We start from the raw sequence: 19,348 nt of genomic DNA, 5'->3' as shown, positions 1-19,348 counted from the left end.
TAGCAATTTGATGCTGTAGGTATTATGTGTTTATTATGTCTCTAAGCATTTTTTTTAATTTGTCTTGTTTGGGGTTCACTGAATTTCTCAAATCCATAAATTTATGATTTTCACTAAATTTTAACAAGTTATTGGCCATTTTTTCTTACCCCATTCTTCTCTCTTCTCTTTCTGGGATTCCAATTACATGTCTGTTAAGAGTTTTTTATATTGTTCCCTGGGGCTCTAAGGCTCTGTTTATTTGTTTCAGTCTCTTTTTTCTCTTTCTCACTATTCTTCAAATTGGACAGTTTCTATTGATATAACTTCAAGTTCACTGACTCCTCTATCATCTCTATTTTCTATTAGGGCATAAGATGACTGCAGCTCACTCTTTTTTAAAAAAAAAAAAAAAAGCCTCTAAATTGAGGCCAGACAGAGTGGCTCACTGCCTATAATCCTAGCACTTTGGGAGGCCAAGGTGGGTGAATGGCTTGAACTTAGGAATTCAAGACCAGCCTGGGCAACATGGTGAAGGCTGTCTCTACAAAAAATACCAAAAAAGTAGCTGGGTATGGTGGCAAGCACCCGTAGTTCCAGCTACATGGTGGGGGCTGAGGTGGAAGGATCCCTTGAACCCAGGAGGTCAAGGCTGCAGTGAGCCAAGATCTTGCCACTGCCCTCCAACCTAGGTGACAAAGTGAGATCCTGTCTTTAAAAAAAGACTCTAAATTGAATACCTGTATGTGGAAATGGAGAGAAGAGGTAATTTAAAAAGCAAACTTTTTCAAAACCTCTAAAATAAAGGAAATTATCCCCATCCTGGTCATTTCTCCAAGTTTTTACTGTAATACACAAGCTACCCAAACTTTTAAATACTAATAAGAATCCTCTTATATCAGAGTTTATAGTTATGATCAGTGGGAGGACTCATCTCAGAAGGTTATAGCACCAAGGCAGAAGCAGAACTCTCTTGAAATTGATGTTTTGTCCCCACATCAAAGCCTCTCCACATCCTGCCTGATAGTGGTGCCTCCAGGGTTCTTACTTAGCAGGTGGTCCAGCCTCCAGCCAGGTGAGGCTGCAGTGACACTGGCTCTCAAGGCAGACTTCCTCATCTTGTTGGGATTCATCTCTCTAGTTACCTCATGAGCGCCATGCTTATGTTTTTCACCAAGACATTCTGGAGACCTTACACAGTGCCTGGCACAAGAAGTGTTTGTCTGAATGCATGAACGAATGAAGTGTATCAGACTACCAACTCCCACCCTTCTCCCTAGCTAACCAAGGAGTTTTGCTGTCCTTAATCAGAATTGTCAGTATAAGTAGTCTTGAAATATGTACTCAGAACATCAGTGTGGCTAGCCATTTCCACTTCCTGGTTGTACCCAATATGTATATTCCATTGGCATTACAGAAGCACATAGGCTGTATTTGCAAGGTCTATAACTTGGAACACGTGTTCCTATTAACAACGTTGGATTTGCTTATTTGGTTTTCAGTCTAGTCTACAAACTCCTATGAAACCCAAAATGTAGCCAAAATTGTGAATGCCTACACCAAAAGCATATAAATAAACATTACTGCAATACTGGTAATCTTTAAAACCCAGAAAAACAAGAGCTAGTATATTTAATGTGCTACTTAAATGAAAAGTAGGCTTAGTTAGAAAAAGAAAATTGGGTAGGTAGAAGAACTTCTGTGAGGATGTTGAAGGAGACTTCTGAACATTTTCAAGGGCTCAGGAGGTTGATGGCACTGATATTATTTGTAATTTAAGTTCAAATCAGATATCTTTCTATATATTTATCTGGGTAGGAAATCTATTTTTTATAGAGATTGGGAAAAAGAATGAGAAAGCAAAAAAGGAGTATGGGGAGACAGAAAGATTCAGAATCAGAGAGAGACTCAGAGAAATATATTTTCCTGTGGCCACTGGGTGAGAGTTATAAGACAGAAAAAAAAGGAAAAGACTTGAAAGAAAGAAGCATCCTGGGATGGGATGAGACAACTGAGTGAATAAAGACAGGGCAAGGGCACAGAGTCTGTCTGCCTGAGGGAGGACCAAGGACATCATAGAGATGATGGATTTGAGTCCCACTGTCCAATAGAACCTTCTTCAAGATGGAAACAGGCTGTATCTTCGCTGCCCAGTATGGCAGCCACTAGCCACCTACAACTATTGAGCACTTGAAATGGGCTGTTGCAACTGAGGAACCGAAGTTTTCATTGTATTTAACTTAAATTAATTTAGATGAAAATATTTGTAGCCCTGCATGACTAGTGGCTACCACAGGATCAGAAAGCTCCTGGAACCATTCATGGGTGTGGGGCAGTAATACTGAAGGGGCTGGCTACCTCTTGCCCAGGGACAGCTGATGTCTGTACAGAATGAAACAGTTGAGGGGGTAAAGCAGGAATGTGATGGAAGTGGGGAGATGACCATCAGTATGGTTGGGACCCATGTCTTATGTTCAGTTTTTAGCATGCTTTTAATAAGCTGGCAGACTATTTTAGGTAAAAATAAAATCAATTGAACTTATTTCAATTGGTCCAACAACTAGAGACAAAAACAACTAACTTGCACTGCTTTAGTGACTTTCAACATCAGTGTGGAAGATGATGTCCAGATGAGAATAAGAAAGCATTGAAATCTGAGCACAGAATGGAGAGGGCATACAAATAATTTCTAAGGAGCATGCAAAGGGGTTGGTGTCCCCTCTACTTATGGCACCCTCACACGGTGCCTGGCATATGGTAGGTATGCCATCAGTATTTCTTGAATGACCCTCTTGTCATATGAGAGCAGGAAGCAACAAGGCAGGAACCCAGACCTAGTAGATACAGAGACTGATGAAGCACCCGTCTTCTCTGGAGCATCATATAGGGACAAGCTTACTGAGTTTTAAAACCTAGCAATGGGCAGTCTGAAAACTGAAGACTGGATGAGGTCAACCCAAGAAGGAACCTGCAGAGACCCGAGTGTCAGACACAGGAAGGGGAAGAAGATGGAGGCTGAGATAGAGCTGTTCAAAATGTAGGAGCGTGAGGGGAAGGCAGGGTCTGTACAAATGTAAACCCTCTTACGTGGAAAACCACTCACACTTGTGGGAGATATTTCATCACCTGGCATCATTCTCTCCACTGGATGTCAAAATTGAGTGAATAAGAGTGACATTTGGGGATCTTAATGTGTTCTTCATACCCAAGATAATCTATCTCTCATATACACACAAACAACATGGTAACAAACTTTTAGTATTTGTATTTTTGTGCCCCAAATAATAAAATGCCCTGGGGACTAGTCACACTCTTGGGAAGGTAAAACGAAGAGTGATAACTGAATATTGCTGTAATTGTTCACTTCGTAGATGTTCTTCAGCTTCTGTGAGAAGAATGTGGATTATGAAACATTTAAAGCCCTCAATGATACATGTCTTGTGTATGACGGTCGACTTGTGATTGATACCAACTTCCACACCAATGACATAGCCATCAGAGCTGCTGGCTCCCTCACCAAATTCTCCAATAGATACTACTCAAATGAGTGGACTCACAGCAACTTCAGTTCCAAAGAAATTGGCTTTCAGCTGGCAGCAGCTATGCTACATCTCTTTGATCCAACCCTTGAGCCTGTGACCGAGCCACCAGCTGATCTTGACCGGCTCATCCCCATGTACAAGGGAGCCAAGATTCAAGGTATACAAGTAGGCTTCCTTCTCCTTGATGAAGCCACAGATTAGGTAGCGGTCAGCAGTCAGGCCAGACCTCCAGGTTTCTCTTAGGCTTGGGGAAAAGGCTCCTCCATATCTCAGTGGGTTGCCACAGAGACAGAGAAAGGGTCTATCTAATTTCTGAGGCATTTATTACAAACCCGGAATTATTGTTATTATGATTCCTTGTGTTTGAGCATTTATTATGGACCATATCCTAAATGGGGTTCCCATTTTACAGATAAGAAAACAGACAAGGGAATGATTATTAACTTGTCTGGATATCTCACAGCTGGAAAGTGATGGTTTTCCCTGACATCTTACCCAAAACTTCCATTCTCACTATAAGTTCAGAGATAAGGAGACTCTTTCAGGCAGCCAGGCCTCAGCCTGCTCTGGTATGGATAAGCTTAACCATTTGCAGCTATAAAGCAGTGCACTTTTATCCCGTAAACCTTTCTGGCCCCTAGGGAGGAGATGACTTCATGAGTAATGCAGGGTTCCTTCACTGTTAGGGTATGAGAAATACCTTTGAAAATGGTGTTTCTGAATGTTGTGGACCTTTTACCAGAAAAATGCACATATTTACAGAATTCCGTGTTCACTTCCTGGAGGTTTATGGATGAACCCACAAAGCTGTACATAGACCCTCAAGGTGTCCATGAAACCCAGTCCAGTCAATGGAATGTCAGATTACAGAAATGAAGGCCCCACATTCCATCCTTGACTTCCTCTTCCTAACTAGGCAGCCCCACAAGGTCTTGCTCTGCTTCTCACTCTGGGTGAGACCTGAGGGAAGGTGGTGGCCGTGGGCAGGCAAGAGAAGGGAGGGCTGTCAGAAGCAGAGCTGGCACAGGTCCAGACCTCAGGGATAAGCCAACATATTAAGAATTCGATAATGACAGTTTCTAAAACATTGAACAAAGAACTTTGTTGATTGTCCTAATTAAATTCAATTTTTTAATATTTTGGAGAAGGGATGAGGAACAGGAATGCTATTTGCAACAATTTAAAGCTTCTAAAGGTCTTGATCTGGTTTTGGCAGATACAGATTAGAGGGCGGGGAGCTACAGATAATCATAGGATACACAAGATCGGCTTGGCACGTCCTGGAGCATTGGCGGCTACATTATGATATATCATGTCACATTCACATCAATTTGGTTAAATAAATGTCAACCACCCCGGGGAGTTCCTTGGCGGTACTTTAGTGTGAAAGTTTGAGGAGCATGCACCACTGCAGGCATCTGTTTGTCCTGTGATGAAAATGTGAGCTCTGTTACTCATCTCATTAACAATTCATTTGAAATGGAAAATTTGCCATCTCTTCTAGGGGGCATTCTTCCTGGGTCTTACCATTATCTGCATATTGCCAAGCCTGCCATTCCTACTCCCTTGGAGGTACAAATGGCACAGCCTAATTATGTAAGTATTATTTCTGAATTTCATTTTACTTTCAAATACAAAACTTGGTTTATAAGAGGATGAAATTCTTTACTTGGAGTCTTTACTGTAATGTGTTGGTTCACGCATCAGAAGCCCATTGGGGTAATCGTCCCCCTAGATGGCCTTCAGTGACTCTCGTGACTTGGTCTTCATGCCCTTGTGTGGCCCCTGCCGCACTGAGTAGGGCTGACCTGTGTAGCCAAGAGGATACTGGGGAAATGACTCTGTGGCTTCCAAGGTCAGGTCAGGTCAAGATACTACAGCTTCCAGCTTGCACACTTCTAGATGACTTGCTGCCATGCTCTAGGGATCCGTTTAGAGAGGTCCACGTGGCAAGGAATTGAGGGTTCCTGCACCAGCCATGATCAGTTTGCCAGGCAGATGAGCGTGCCACCTGGGAAGTGGATCCTCCAGCCTCATTCACGCCTGTAGGTGACTGCAGCCCCAGCCAACATCTTGACTGAAAACTTATGAAAGACCTTGAGCCAGAATCCCCTAGCCAAGCCACTTTCAGCTTCTGGCTCCCAGAGACCGTGAGATAATAAAAATGTACTGTTGTTTTACACCATTACTTTTTTAAATAGACTTTATTTTTTAGAGCCATTTTGATTTCATAACAACATTGAGCAGAGGTAGAAAGATTTCCCATAAACCCCAACGCTTCAACAGACATATAGCCTCCCCCACTATCAACATCCCCCACCAGTGATATATTTCTTACAATTAATAAACCTACACTGACACATTATTATCAACCAGAGCCCATAGTTGACATTAGGGTTCACTCTTGGTTTTGTACATTCTGTGGGTTTGGACACATGTATAATGACACATATCCACCATTACAGGATCATACAGAGCAGCTTCACTGCCCTAAGAACCCTCAGTGCACTGCCTGTTTGTCCCTTCCTCTGTCCTAAGGCCTGGCAACTACTGATGTTTTTACTGTCTCAGTCACTTTGTCTTTTCCAGAATGTCATATAGTTGGAATCATACAGCCTATAGTCTTTTCAGGTTGGCTTCTTTCACTTAGCACTATCCATTTAAGCTTCCTCTGTATCTCTTCGTGGCTTCATAGCTCGTTTCTTTTTGGCACTGAGCGATCCTCTGTTGTCTGGATGTATCGGTTTATTTATCCATTCACCTACTGAAGAACGTTAAGCCTCTACGTTTTGAGGCAACCTGTGATGCATCGATAGGTAACTGAAAATCCACTTTCATGTCAATGGAGCAGGTAGATTGCTTAGCATCTGGAATGGCCATGGAGACCCCACTGTTTTCCTCCCCTCCAGGAAAAGCAGAAGCTGTGCAGTTGGGAATTCCCCTGTTTAAAGGACACAGGTGGTTGGTCAGTTGAAGAGCTCCTCTAATGAGATTCTCTGACCCGTGGTCCCAGCCCAGTGTGTGTTGTCATCTGGGGGCTTCCTTTTGGATAGGTCACATTTGATTTTTAGTCAATGAGGCAGACTGGAAGCTGTCTACTTAATTTCCATTCCCGTTTTCTTCTCCTGAATATTTTTGAGGGTAAACAATATGACCAACCTAAATTAAACACATTTCCCACATTTCCTCAAGGACAGGGTCAGCCAGGTGGCAGGTTCTGACCAATGAGATGCAAGTAGAAGCTCTTGGAAAATTCCTTAAATGGGGGCCTACTCAAATGGCACAGGCTATGGGCTCTTCACCCTTCAGGAAGTCTCAATCCCAGCTATTCCATTTCCTTCCCATGGACCTTGAACAAGGTCTTCAACGTCTCTGCATTTCTGGGATTGCTGGGGAGCATATATAAAGTAACATTGTCTGGACAAAACAGGTAGCCGGTAAGTGATGAAGATGGCTGTTTTAATCATTATTCCAGATTAATAATGAAACCCAGTTCTTCCAGGAAAAGGGTAGATGCTGTATGTTTAAAACTTATTTCCCTTAGCCCTTTCCCAGATTCTTTTAGTTGTCCTGTACACATGGTCTGATGCAAAATTTTCTTATAATACAGGAAACCATAAGATCATAATAGTGTTCCAGTTTCTATTGCTGTATAAAAAACACTTAGTGGCATGAAGCAGCCATTTGATCCTGCTCACAGATCCTGTGAGTCAGGAATTTGGACAGGGCACAGTGGGCACAGCTTGTCTCTGCTTCACACTATCCACAGCCTTAGATGGGAAGACTAGAGGGTTAGATCAATGATCCGGATCATCTGAAGGCTCATTTACTAAATCTGAAGGCTTGTTATTCAGCTGGGCTGGGATGACTCAAGGACTGGAAGTGCTCACCACGGCCTCCCGACCTGGGCTGTCCTCAAGTGCCTGGGCTTCCTCACAGTATGGTGGCCTCAGAGTAGCCAGACTGCTCATGTGGTGGCTCTGGGCTCCAAGTGCAAGTGTTGGTACTAGCAAGTTGGAAGTTGCTTTGCCTTCTATGACCCACCCTCAAAAGTCACACAGCCTCACTTCTCCCACTCTCTCTGTTGAAACAGTCACAACAACCACCGAGATTCAAGGAGTGGGGGATAGAGAATCCACCTCTCAAGACAGACAGTGTCAAGGTCATATTGCAGGACAGTGTGTGGGATGGGGAGACTGTCATGGCCATCTTTGGAAAGTACAATCTGCCACCAATGAGGTGGGGCATGAGGTAAATAGGATAAAGCCCAGAGTATTCACAGGCTAAGCACTTTGATCATCACAGATAAATAACTCGATTCTGATATGCACAAGAGCTAGAACATATTGGACTTGGTTCCAGCCAGAACCAGATTCTTCAAGGACAGTGCATGATTTCCTACATGCGGCATCGTTTATTTATGAGCCACTGGCTCTCTCTAAATAAAGTCAGAGGAGGAGCCAAAAGGGGTTTTTAGATAATGAGAGTTTTAATAAGAGTGCAACTTAAATAGATTCTTTGGCTGGTGCTATGACAGTATGTGAACAGGACCCCTGACTTTAATTAACCATTTTGCCAGGTGGGCCTCCTTTTTAATTAGTACAGAAGATCTAAACAGATTTTTTTTTCCATTTTATTATCCAAGAAAAAAAAAATGTAGGATGGCTCCATGGCAATCTTTTGGGATTGGAATTAATTTGATTAAGTGAAATTGTTGCCAAAATGGTCAGGCAGTCACCTAAATATAGCCAATTGATCAAGAATGGAGCCCATTGAACAATATTTCACCAGAGAAATTGAATTACTATTCATACACTAGATGTAGCACAGACAAATCTTATCAGATTTTTATAGTGCTCACTAATTGGAATATTTAAGTCGGAAGATACTGTAGTAATTCATGAGCTCTTTGAGAGGTAACCTGACAAAAGGAAGAAAGGGGACCCCAAGTCGTCTACATAATAAACTAATTTACAGATTCCAGTCCACATGCTTTGTTGGCGTATATACCACGGAATAAAGAAATTTGTCACAACAAATTCTGCCTTGGATACCATCAAATTTAAAATTGTGTGTTCATCGTGAGAGCTGGGAACTTGATTTCTTGAACATCAAGACTGATTAGTCCTGTGTCTTCCATTTGGCATGAATTCCAGAGCCATTTTCCAACCTTTGTCAAAATCATAAAGGAACTCCAAAGGATAATTGTATTCAGGGAAAAAAGAAGAAGAAAAACCATATCAGAATCAGTGACTCCATCAAAATCTTAAATTTAATATCCAAATTTTTAAACAATGTACTCATATACTTAAAATAGGGGAAGACGCGAGACATACCCTACCAAATTGGAAAGTTGTGAAGTAATCGTCCTGACCCCAGAACCCTGCACCATGTGGGCAGGGCTGGGAGGTGCCCTACGGCATCACTTAGTGGAGCAGCTTTCTATGAGCAATTACAGGAAGAGTTCTGGGCTTCACTGGGTTGTCCCGTTCTGTCAGCGACTGTGAATAAGAATGGCCTGCACTACAAGGGTAATTTGTGTCTGAGAAACCCCTGTATGAGTGAATCGTATTGAACATGAATACAGCATATTTTGATGGACTGTCAGTTCCCAAATGGACCCTCCAGTGAGGCTAACATAGTGCCAGATCTCCTTCAAATGGACACTGTTCCTTCCAAAGTTAAGATCAGCCATCAGTGCAACCTCCTCATCACTTTCTCTAGCATAGCTGCTTCTGGACTCTAAGCCGTAATTTCTGTAAGGCACTGTATGCTAGGATTATGCAGACAAAACTTATGGAGGAGGCCAAAAGATGATAATGCAGTCTTTACATTTCAAAATAAGACCAAAAAATGCAACAAGTCCATAACAAAAAAATCATTAAAAATGATGCTGAGGATAGACTCTCAAGGAACAGGATGACATTTAAGGGCGCAAGATGCTCAGACTCTCACTGCTGTCAGTCTGCAGCCTGCAGGGCTCCTCGAGGGCTTGTCAAGTCACTGCCAACTAAGTGACTGTGACCCTCATCTTGAGGTGCACAGCTTCGGCCACGTACGTGGAATCCAAGTCAGCCCTCCTAAACACAAAGAAGTCCTTGTAAGGTGAACGTGGGGGATTTAGTAAGACTATTGGTAAAGTCAAGATTTGTTAACCACATGGGTGGATGTCAAGGTGTGCCCCTTTGACACCTGGGCCCCCTTTTTTAAACACTTCAAACAATTCAACCTAAAAGGAGGAGGAGGCTTGGGAAAGCCTAGCAGATAAAGCTGCCAGAGTCTGTGGTGCCTCCTCTCCCAGACGCCAGCCTTACTGCCATGGTGCAGGAGCCGCCCCTCCTCAGAATTTACCTGCAGTTTTCCAGCTTTTTCACCAGTCGTCCCTTACTGTGATGGGGACATGAACCCCTGGGTTCCAGAAGCCAAACCTAAAGCTGCTGTTTCCAAACTCAAATGGTCTTTCAAATCTTGTTTTTAATTTAGAAATACATGTGGAGGTCACATTCTTCACTGTCTATATATCTACATATATTTTATTTTATTTTTTATTTTTTATTTATTTATTTATTTATTTATTTTTTTTTTTTGAGACGGAGTCTGGCTCTGTCGCCCAGGCTAGAGTGCAGTGGCCGGTTCTCAGCTCACTGCAAGCTCCGCCTCCCGGGTTTACGCCATTCTCCTGCCTCAGCCTCCAAGTAGCTGGGACTACAGGCGCCCGCCACCTCGCCCAGCTAGTTTTTTGTATTTTTTAGTAGAGACGGGGTTTCACCGTGTTAGCCAGGATGGTCTCGATCTCCTGACCTCGTGATCCGCCCGTCTTGGCCTCCCAAAGTGCTGGGATTACAGGCACCCCCAAATTCTGAAATACTGCTGAATATCCTGGACCATCAGTTAAAGTTGACACCAGAGGTTATTCTGTGAGGTCAAGTGCCCCCACCCCCACCCCATGCAATGGTGTGAGTCATTGCTCAGATTGCGAAGTCGGGACTTGAGGAAACACCCGGGAATGAGCAAAGCCCATGAGGCATCCAGGCCTAGAGAGATGCCTATGGCAAGAGCTGAGGGCAAGGGATGGGCAGGGGAGACCAGGCCCCTGCAGCCAGAGGCTCAGTCCTGGCTTTTTCCAAACTCTTCTCCAGAGGAACCCGCCTTTCCACACCAACTCCTGCCTGGAGTTGGCCTGCTTCCTTCCTTCCTTCCTTCCTTCTTTCCTGCCTTCCTGCCTTCCTGCCTTCCCTTCCTCCCTCCCTCCCTCCCTCCCTCCTTCCTTTCTTCCCTTCCCTTCCTCCCTCCCTTCTTTACATCTTTCCTTCCTTCCTCCTTCCCTCCATCCTTCCTTCCCTTCCTCCTTCCCTCCCTCCCTTCTTTCCTTTCTTCCTCCCTCCCTCCCTCTTTCCTTCCCTCCTTCCTGCCTTCCTTCCTTCCTTTCTCCCTTCCTTTCCTCCTTCCCTCCCTCCCTCCCTCCTTCCTTCCTCCCTCCCTCCTTCCTTCCTTCCTTTATCCCTTCCTTCCTTCCTCCCTCCCTCCCTCAATTTGTTCATCAAAAAGTCTAGTTCCTTGCCATGCCACAGCCTGATTATTTGAAAATAACTTTCCCTCATTTTAGAAGTAATGATCATTTTTTAAAAATTAGAAACTGCAGATAGTCAAATAACTATAAGGATAAACAATAAAAATTACCCAGTTTCCCAACCACAGAAAGTGACCATTAACATTTTGTGAAAATGTTGATACAAAACAAATGAAATGGTACTGTGCATTTTTGTAAACTACTTCTAAAGTATAAAATGTACTGTGAACATATCTCCCTGTTATGAAATGTATTTCAACACTGATTTTTTTGAATGCATTCCCTCCATTGTGGGCAGGTCATTGTTTTTTGGATAATATCTTAATAAGTTTGGATTTTTTAAGTACTTTGTTATGGTGGTAGATTTCCCATCTATCCATCCATTTCTATAAACAAAGGACCACTTCCATCTCCCTTGAAACACCATCCCCCAACCCCATTTGCTCCTCCCGCACCCCCAAATGCCCAGCCTCTCACACACACAACTGGGGGTGGCCCAGAACTCACCTGTTGTGCCTCCTGTATATCTCACCTTGTACCTTTACAGTTGGCTGAGTCCCCTCAGGACTGTGCCGTGTGATACCCAAACACCCACCAGTTGCCTGTATTTATTTAAAAGTTGAACTGTCCTTGTTTAGACAAAATCCCCAGGTGATGTCCAGGACTAAGTAAATGTTTGGGATCCAGGCAGTTCAAATTGCCTTGGATTTCTAAATGCCACATTCAAGTTCAGAAGAGAAGCTTAAATCTATATGCACTCAAAGAACATTTATTGAGCGTTACTGTGTACTAAGGTCAGAGTCTAGGGCCAAAGGGAAGGTTCCGTTCCCGCCCCCACCCACCCCGACAAAACTCATGTTTGTCCACAGAATCTTCCCACTGCCTGAGCCAGGGGGGAGGCATCTGCAGCTGAAATAGAAAAAGTCATTGTGGCATGGAATTGGAGCAGCATCTATCCTTGTCACTTGGGTTCATGTGGCAGTTGGAGCTGGTTTCTACAGGGCAGAAAGTCACAAATCCACACGTTTAACAATGTATAAACTAGAAAGCCACCTGCAGAATGTGTATGTGCATCTCCCATAGCCTCGAACCTTCTTCCTGGGAACAGACCTTTTCAAACGACTGACCCTGCCCAATCCCCGCCATCAGGCATGGCCTTTTACTTCTTTCTTTTGTTCAAGTAATCTTGAAAATAACTGACATTATTTCTGGTCAGTTTTGACTGGGAGGTTTTTCTCAAAATGATGCTGTGAGAGCAAAGAAATTTAACAGGGTTAAAACACCTCAGAGGAGAGAAGAAACCCCGTTCCACTTATTAGCTGGGCGTACAGTGTTAGTAAAGGATTGGTTGTAACCTAGCAACTAGTTTAGAAACACGGAACAAGGCAATCACAGTTTAAAATATCCTGAGGAACATTTAGTCACTGAGTCCAAGTATGTGGTTTCTGACACACTGTTACCTTCTGCCGTGTTTAGTCAATATCTATTACTGTTATTTGCAGCAAGGGATAAGATATAACCTGTCTGTTATATTTGAGAAATAAATTGCTGTGATAAACTTCCCAAAATCCAGAAATGTTTCTCATGTTGTTTTTCTGGTCCACATCTCTCCTCCAGGGTTTAGAAATAGTAACCGGCAGTGCGAAAAATGGGACTTACTTCCGAATTCATATTAACCAGTATAAAATGGTGGAAACCATCACGTGCCTTTCTAGGGAGCCCTTCCCCGCCTCCAACTACATCCGCTTGTTTGGCCAGCACGAGCAACTCCTCAACAACCTGTGTGCTCGGTACGATGAAAACCTGATCACAGATCTCTATAGGTAAGTCGGACATTGCATTTGACTACAGGAAAATACAAATATATATAATGTTTTGTGAATGAGGGACGTGTGTTGTGATGCATCCGAGAGCAAAACAGGAATCCCGGAGAGAAGCTGAGTGGCAGATATCGTTCTGAAGAAGAACACCTGACGTTAATGTGGACTGGGGAGCAGAGAGTCATAGGATGTGTCCACACATGGCCCCCATGGCCATACCAGGGCCTGGACCCCAGGTGCAACCAAGCCCACCATGAACAGGCTTGGAGGAGATGATATTCAAGTCCCTTCCCACACAGGACTGCTAAGAGCAGTGGTCAGAAATGTAGGAGGTCGATTTGGGAACAGCATGTGGAAGGGTCTGATCCTGATGGGACTCCATGATCATGGGGCAGGGTGTTTGTGACCCTAGCCTTCCTCCTCATGCCATGTGTTCAGGCAGGCTCAGAGTGGCCATTTGTCCAGCGTATTGGTAAGGGAATTCCCACACTGACATGTTGGTTAGACTTGAAACCTTTGTCATTTCAAACTCTTAAGACACACTTCATCCTATCCATTAGGAAGGAATGGAAGTTCCAAGTGGAAAGCTACTTCTGAATGTAGCTTGCTGCTTAGCAAAGTTAGGAGACTTTCCCTATTCACAAAGCACAGTGATGCAGAGCCAGCACCAGAGATGCTGTGGAATGAAAACCATGCAGTTTCAGTGTTCTTGACACCCATGGAAGCAACTGCCAGGATTGCCATCAATCTCTCTTGCCTCTTAAAAATTTTTTAAATTGTAGAATGCATCATACAAACAAAAAAGTATGTGAAATATGTATGGACACTTAAAAGTACTGGAAATCTATGGGCCCACTGCCTATGTTAAGAAATAATTCCTTACATTAGCAGTCAAGAAGTCCCTCTCTGATCACAGCCCTCCCCCATCTTCTTGGAGGTAGCCACTGTCCTGAAGTTTGAGTTTGTCATTCTGTTACCTATAAAGCAAGGATCAGTGAACTTCTATAAGGGGCAGATATAGACTCAGTTGCAAGTACTCAGCCGAGCCCTTGTAGTGAGAAAGAAGCCATGATGATGTGTAAACAAATGGACACAGCTGCGTCCCAAGAAAGCTTCGTTCACCAAAATGGGCATTGGGCTGGATTTTCCCCTAGTCATAGTTTGCCAACCCTTGTTTTAAAGACGTGTACATAGACACATGTGATTTCCTAAATAATATATTAATTTGCCGTGCCTACTTCTGACTCAGGTTTATGGCTTACCAAAGAAAGTGAGCATTCTGTTTAGCACGGTGTTTGTAAGAAGCATCCAGGATGATGTCCGTAGCTGTGGTTTGATTGTTCTCCCTGCTGTGTGGTATTCCATCATATAATGGTCACGATGCAGTCATGGCTTTTCCTGTTGACTGTATTTACACTGGTTCCAGTTCAGGACCATTACAAGCGGACGTTGTGAACACTGTGGACGTACCTCATGTGCAGAATCTCTCTGAGATATCCCAGCCCTAGAACCGCTGGGTCACAGGATGTGCATATCTTCAACTTTACTAGTTGATGCCCAAATGTTTCCCGAGTTCGGTCACGTGCCGCATAAAGACGTTCCAGTCAACAGTGGGTCACACGTGTAATTGTAGTGCCATAAGATATTAACGAAGCTGAAAAATTTCCATCTCTAAGGGCCACATTCCTGTCACCTAGCACAACACATGACTCACGTGTTTGTGGGGATGCTGGGTCAACAAACTTACTGTGCTACCCAGTTGGTATAAAAGTATAGCACACAGTTATGTCCAGTACAGAATACTCACTGATGATAATAAATGACCATGTTACTGGCTTATGTATTTACTATACTATACGTTTTATCGTTATTTTTGAGTGTATGCCTTCTATTTATGAAAAAAAAAGTTAACTCTAAGACAGTCTCAGACAGGTCCTTCAGGGGGTATTCAGAAGGCATTATTGTCACAGGAGATGGCAGCTCCATGTGTGTTATTGCCCCGAAGCCCTTCCAGTGGGACAAGAAGCAGAAGTGGAAGACAGTGATATTGATGATCCTGACCCTGCAGGCCTAGGCTAATGTGTGCGTTTGTGTCTTGGTTTTTAACAAAAAGTTTAAATAGTAAAAAATAAAATAAAAAATTTTGTAAATAAGGACATAGAGAAATATTTGCATATAGCTATACAGTGTGCTTATGGGGTTCCTTTTTTTTCTTCTTTTTTTTGAGATGGAGTCTCACTCTGTTGCCCAGGCTGGAGTGCAGTGGCGTGATCTTGGCTCACTGAAGCCTATGCCTCCCAGGTTCAAGCGATTCTCCTACCTCAACCTCCCAAGTAGCTGGGATTACAGGCATGTGCCACCACACCCAGTTTATTTTTGCATTTTTAGTAGATACGGGGTTTCACCATGTTGGCCAGGCTGGTCTCGAATTCCCAACCTCAGGTGATCCACCTGCCTTGGCCTCCCAAAATGCTGGGATTACAGGCGTGAGCCACCATGCCTGGCCTTGTGCTTGTGTTTTTGTTGTTGTTGTTTGTTTGTTTGTTTGTTTTTTGAGATGGAGTCTCACTCTGTCGCCCAGGCTGGAGTGCGTAATCTCGGCTTACTGCAAGCTCCACCTCCCAGGTTCACGCCATTCTCCTGCCTCAGCCTCCCAAGTAGCTGGGACTACAGGCGCCCGCCACCATGCCCGGCTAATTTTTTGTATTTTTAGTAGAGACGGAGTTTCACTGTGTTAGCCAGGATGGTCTCGATCTCCTGACCTTGTGATCCACCTGCCTCAGCCTCCCAAAGTGCTGGGATTACAGGCGTGAGCCACCGTGCCTGGCCAAGCTTGTGTTTTAAGCTAAATTTGATTATTATAAAAGAGTCAAAAAGTTGAAATGAAATAAGATTATAAGGTAAAAAGGGTAAGCAAAGGTTAACTTATTATTAAAGAATAATAAAGATTGAGAAACATGTTTCTATAAATTTAGTGTAGACTCAGTATTGTATGGTAATGTCCCAGGCCTTCGCACTCACTCACCACTAGCTCACTAACTGCCCTAGAGCAACTTCCAGTCCTGTAAGCTCCATTCACGGGAAGTACCCTATACAGGTATACCCTTTTTAAATCTTTTATGCCATATTTCACTTTTCTATGTTTAGATACACAAACACTTACTATGGAGTTACAATTGCCTACAGTATTCGGTATAGAAACCTGTATAAGTTTGTAACCTAGGAGCAACAGGGGCATATAGGCCAGGTGTGTAGTAGTAGACTAGACCGTCTATGTTTGTGTAAGTGCACTCTAGGATGGTTGCCAGCAATGTGTTTCTCAGGACCTATTCCCGTCGTTGAGTGACACATGGCTGTCGTAGTTATTTAAATTTCCCCCAGCAGTGAATGAGAGAGCACCTCTCGCTCCACAGATCTGCCAAGCCTTGGTACTGTTAGACTTTTAAATTTGGCCAGTCCAGTAGCATACAAAGGTATCCTCCTAGGGCTTTAATGTGCTTTTCCCCACTTAATGATGCAGTTAGCTGCCTTTTCATTTGTTCATGGGCCATTTGTGGTAGTTTCTGTGAAATTCCAATTCATGATATTTGTCCATGGAGCGGGGGTGTCTTCTCATTATTACTTCACAGAAGTTATTTATCAACAAACGGGATACAAACTTGTGTTGCTTATATATTTTTAACCAACTTTGAGGCTTGTCTTTTTACTTTCTTTATGATGTCAACAATATTCCTAATTTAATAGAACGCTTGTCTTCTTCAAGAGCATCTTGGGTATTTTTATCCTTTCATTCTTCTAATAGTTTTATAATCAACTTGTCAAGATCCATGAAAAGCCCCATTGGATTTGATAGGAAATGCATTAAATCTTAGATCAATTAGGCAAGAATCGACATCTTTGATATTGAGTCCAATATTATAACATAGTATAGCTCTCAATTTAGGTATTCTTTAATGTCTTTCAATAAAGGTTTATCATTTTATCCATGAATGGCTTGTGCAAATTTTGTTGGATATGATCCAAGATGCTTTATATTGTTCTTTCTGTTATAAATGTCATTTTTTATGAATTGATGCTTGTGTATAGAGATGAACTAACTTTAGTATGGTTCTGTATTCTGAAAGTTTTGAATAATTTACCTGTAGATTTTTAGATTTTCCAAGTAGAAAAATTATATCATCCGCAAATAGTGACAGCTTTGTTTCTTCTTTTCCAACTTTTATAATATTTATTTCCTTTCTTGCCTTACTGCACTGACTAAGATTTGTAATTAAAAGATTGGCTGGGTGAGGTGGCTCACACCTGTAATCCCAGCACTTTGGGAGGCCGAGGCGTGCAGATCACCTGAGATCAGGAGTTTGAGACTAGCCTGGCCAACATGCGGAAACCCTGTCTCTACTAAAAATATGAAAATTAGCCAGACGTAGTGGCTCACATTTGTAATACCAGCTGTCTGAGAGATTGAGGCATGAGAATCACTTGAACCTGGGAGGCGGAGGTTGCAGTGGGCCGAGATGGCTCCACTGCACTCCAGCCTGGGCAACAGAGTGAATTTGTGTCTCAAAACTAAAACTAAAAATAAAAAGTTAAGTAGGAGTAGTGAGGGATGGTGCCCTTGCCCCATTCTTAATCTGAAAGGGAAAGGGTTCAAAATTAAGTGTGTAATAGTTGCCATATGTATATTTTTATAGATGTCCTTTATCAGATTAAGAAAGTTCCTTTTGGCCGGGCGCGGTGGCTCAAGCCTGTAATCCCAGCACTTTGGGAGGCCGAGACGGGCGGATCACGAGGTCAGGAGATCGAGACCATCCTGGCTAACACGGTGAAACCCCGTCTCTACTAAAAAATACAAAAAACTAGCTGGGCGAGGTGGCGGGCGCCTGTAGTCCCAGCTACTGAGGCAGGAGAATGGCGTAAACCCGGGAGGCGGAGCTTGTAGTGAGCTGAGATCCGGCCACTGTACTCCAGCCTGGGCGACAGAGCAAGACTCCGTCTCAAAAAAAAAAAAAAAAAAAGTTCCTTTTGATTACTGGTTTTCTAAGCGTTCTTATCATGAATGGATTTTTATTTTTATTTTTCAGGAAGAGTACTTAGTCCCTGAAACGTTTTACGTGTAAGGATGTCTTCCTAATGCTTTCAAATATAACCTGCATTTTGATAAGTATCAAAATTTAAAATCATGAGCTTTCCTCCTCCTTGTAGGCTTGGCTCCAATACTTATTTTTAATAATGAAAACCACAAGTATTTTTAAAATGAATTCATTTGCTCCTTCACTTATATATAGGATTTTATTGTCGTGGTAAACCTTACCCAAAATATTTGAGTTAGGGGAGAATCAGTTGTTTGTTACAGAAAGATTTTGGTTGGTGGGGAATGATATGCTAAGACTTTCTGGAAAAAAAAAAAAAAATGTTTTCACATTTGACCATATTCAAAGCCCTACCTGTTTTGTTTCTCCCTAAATAGAAGGTGATTCTGAAACAGACTTGGTGAGTTTGAGACTATTACAGGGGTTGCCACTGTTAACTGACAAGAGTAATAATTTCAAAAGTTAATTTGATTTGTGACGAGTGTTTGGGATGGCAAGACGGGGTGACACCGGCTATCAGGAAGAGCCAATGGACATCTTTCAGAAAGGAGCAAGGACAGGAAGATGGCCCCCCGTCATTTCTAAGTGAGGTTCTGAGAGCACCGCTGTGCCTTGTCAGTCACTCCAGGCGGGTGTTAGCGGGTATGTGCAGCTGCGGCCACATTCTTTTCAAGTGCCATGAAATGCTGCCAGGTCCTAGTGCTAATTTTTGGACCAGCACTCCTGCCCTGTCTGTTGTCAGATGGACTGGCAAGGCTCTTTCCAAGCAGGGTGAATGGTTGAGCTGATTTTGGCCGCGATATGATTACCGATTGTTTTCCTGACCTTGGCAGCATCAGCAACCTCTCTTGTTCAGACCAGGCACGTTTCATTTGCGCACTTCCATCCACCACGGCTGGGGCACCTTCCTCAGTGCTCGCTGCTGCCGGGAGGGCTGACGGTTAACCAGCTGCATTGTTGTTCTGCAAGTCAGGCATGACTTCAGTATCAGTTCCTCTCCACATTCAGAGAAAGCCGTCGGATCCCTCCTCTCCACTTCCCCCTATCTATTGTCACTCCATCGAGGGCCAAAACAGGGCAGGCACTAGCTGTGCCAATGGGAACGGTGGCAGCCCTGCGGGTCAGATGTTGCTGTGGTAGCCGAGGCCTCCCGGGCAGACCCTGGCTGCCTGCGAGGGGCTCACTTGGAACCATATGGGGACACAAGGTGGCGGCCGAGCCGTCAGCCGCCATGATGCACAGGCAGACAGCTGTCACGGGACCACAGTAAGTGAAGGGTCTGCGGCCCAGGCTGGCTTGGATTCCACCTATATTTTATTCTTTGTTTTTACCTCTGAGTGCCAGTAC

At 43.4% G+C, this 19,348-nt stretch overlaps 1 protein-coding gene across 2 annotated transcripts in view; it reads left to right on the top strand.

The window, feature by feature from the left end:
- Window positions 1-19,348, top strand: part of CFAP61 (cilia and flagella associated protein 61) — a 301,491-nt gene that overhangs the window by 231,419 nt on the left and 50,724 nt on the right. For both annotated transcript variants that reach the window (XM_010369117.2, XM_030914334.1), the window contains exons 23-25: window positions 3,351-3,678; window positions 5,026-5,117; window positions 12,709-12,914. In XM_010369117.2, coding sequence (XP_010367419.1) covers window positions 3,351-3,678; window positions 5,026-5,117; window positions 12,709-12,914 — 626 coding nt within the window. The remainder of the gene's footprint in view (window positions 1-3,350; window positions 3,679-5,025; window positions 5,118-12,708; window positions 12,915-19,348) is intronic.

The sequence above is a fragment of the Rhinopithecus roxellana genome, chromosome 13 (genome assembly GCF_007565055.1).
Source record: "Rhinopithecus roxellana isolate Shanxi Qingling chromosome 13, ASM756505v1, whole genome shotgun sequence".
Classification (NCBI taxonomy): domain Eukaryota; kingdom Metazoa; phylum Chordata; class Mammalia; order Primates; family Cercopithecidae; genus Rhinopithecus; species Rhinopithecus roxellana.
This window is presented reverse-complemented; position numbering and strand designations above follow the sequence as displayed.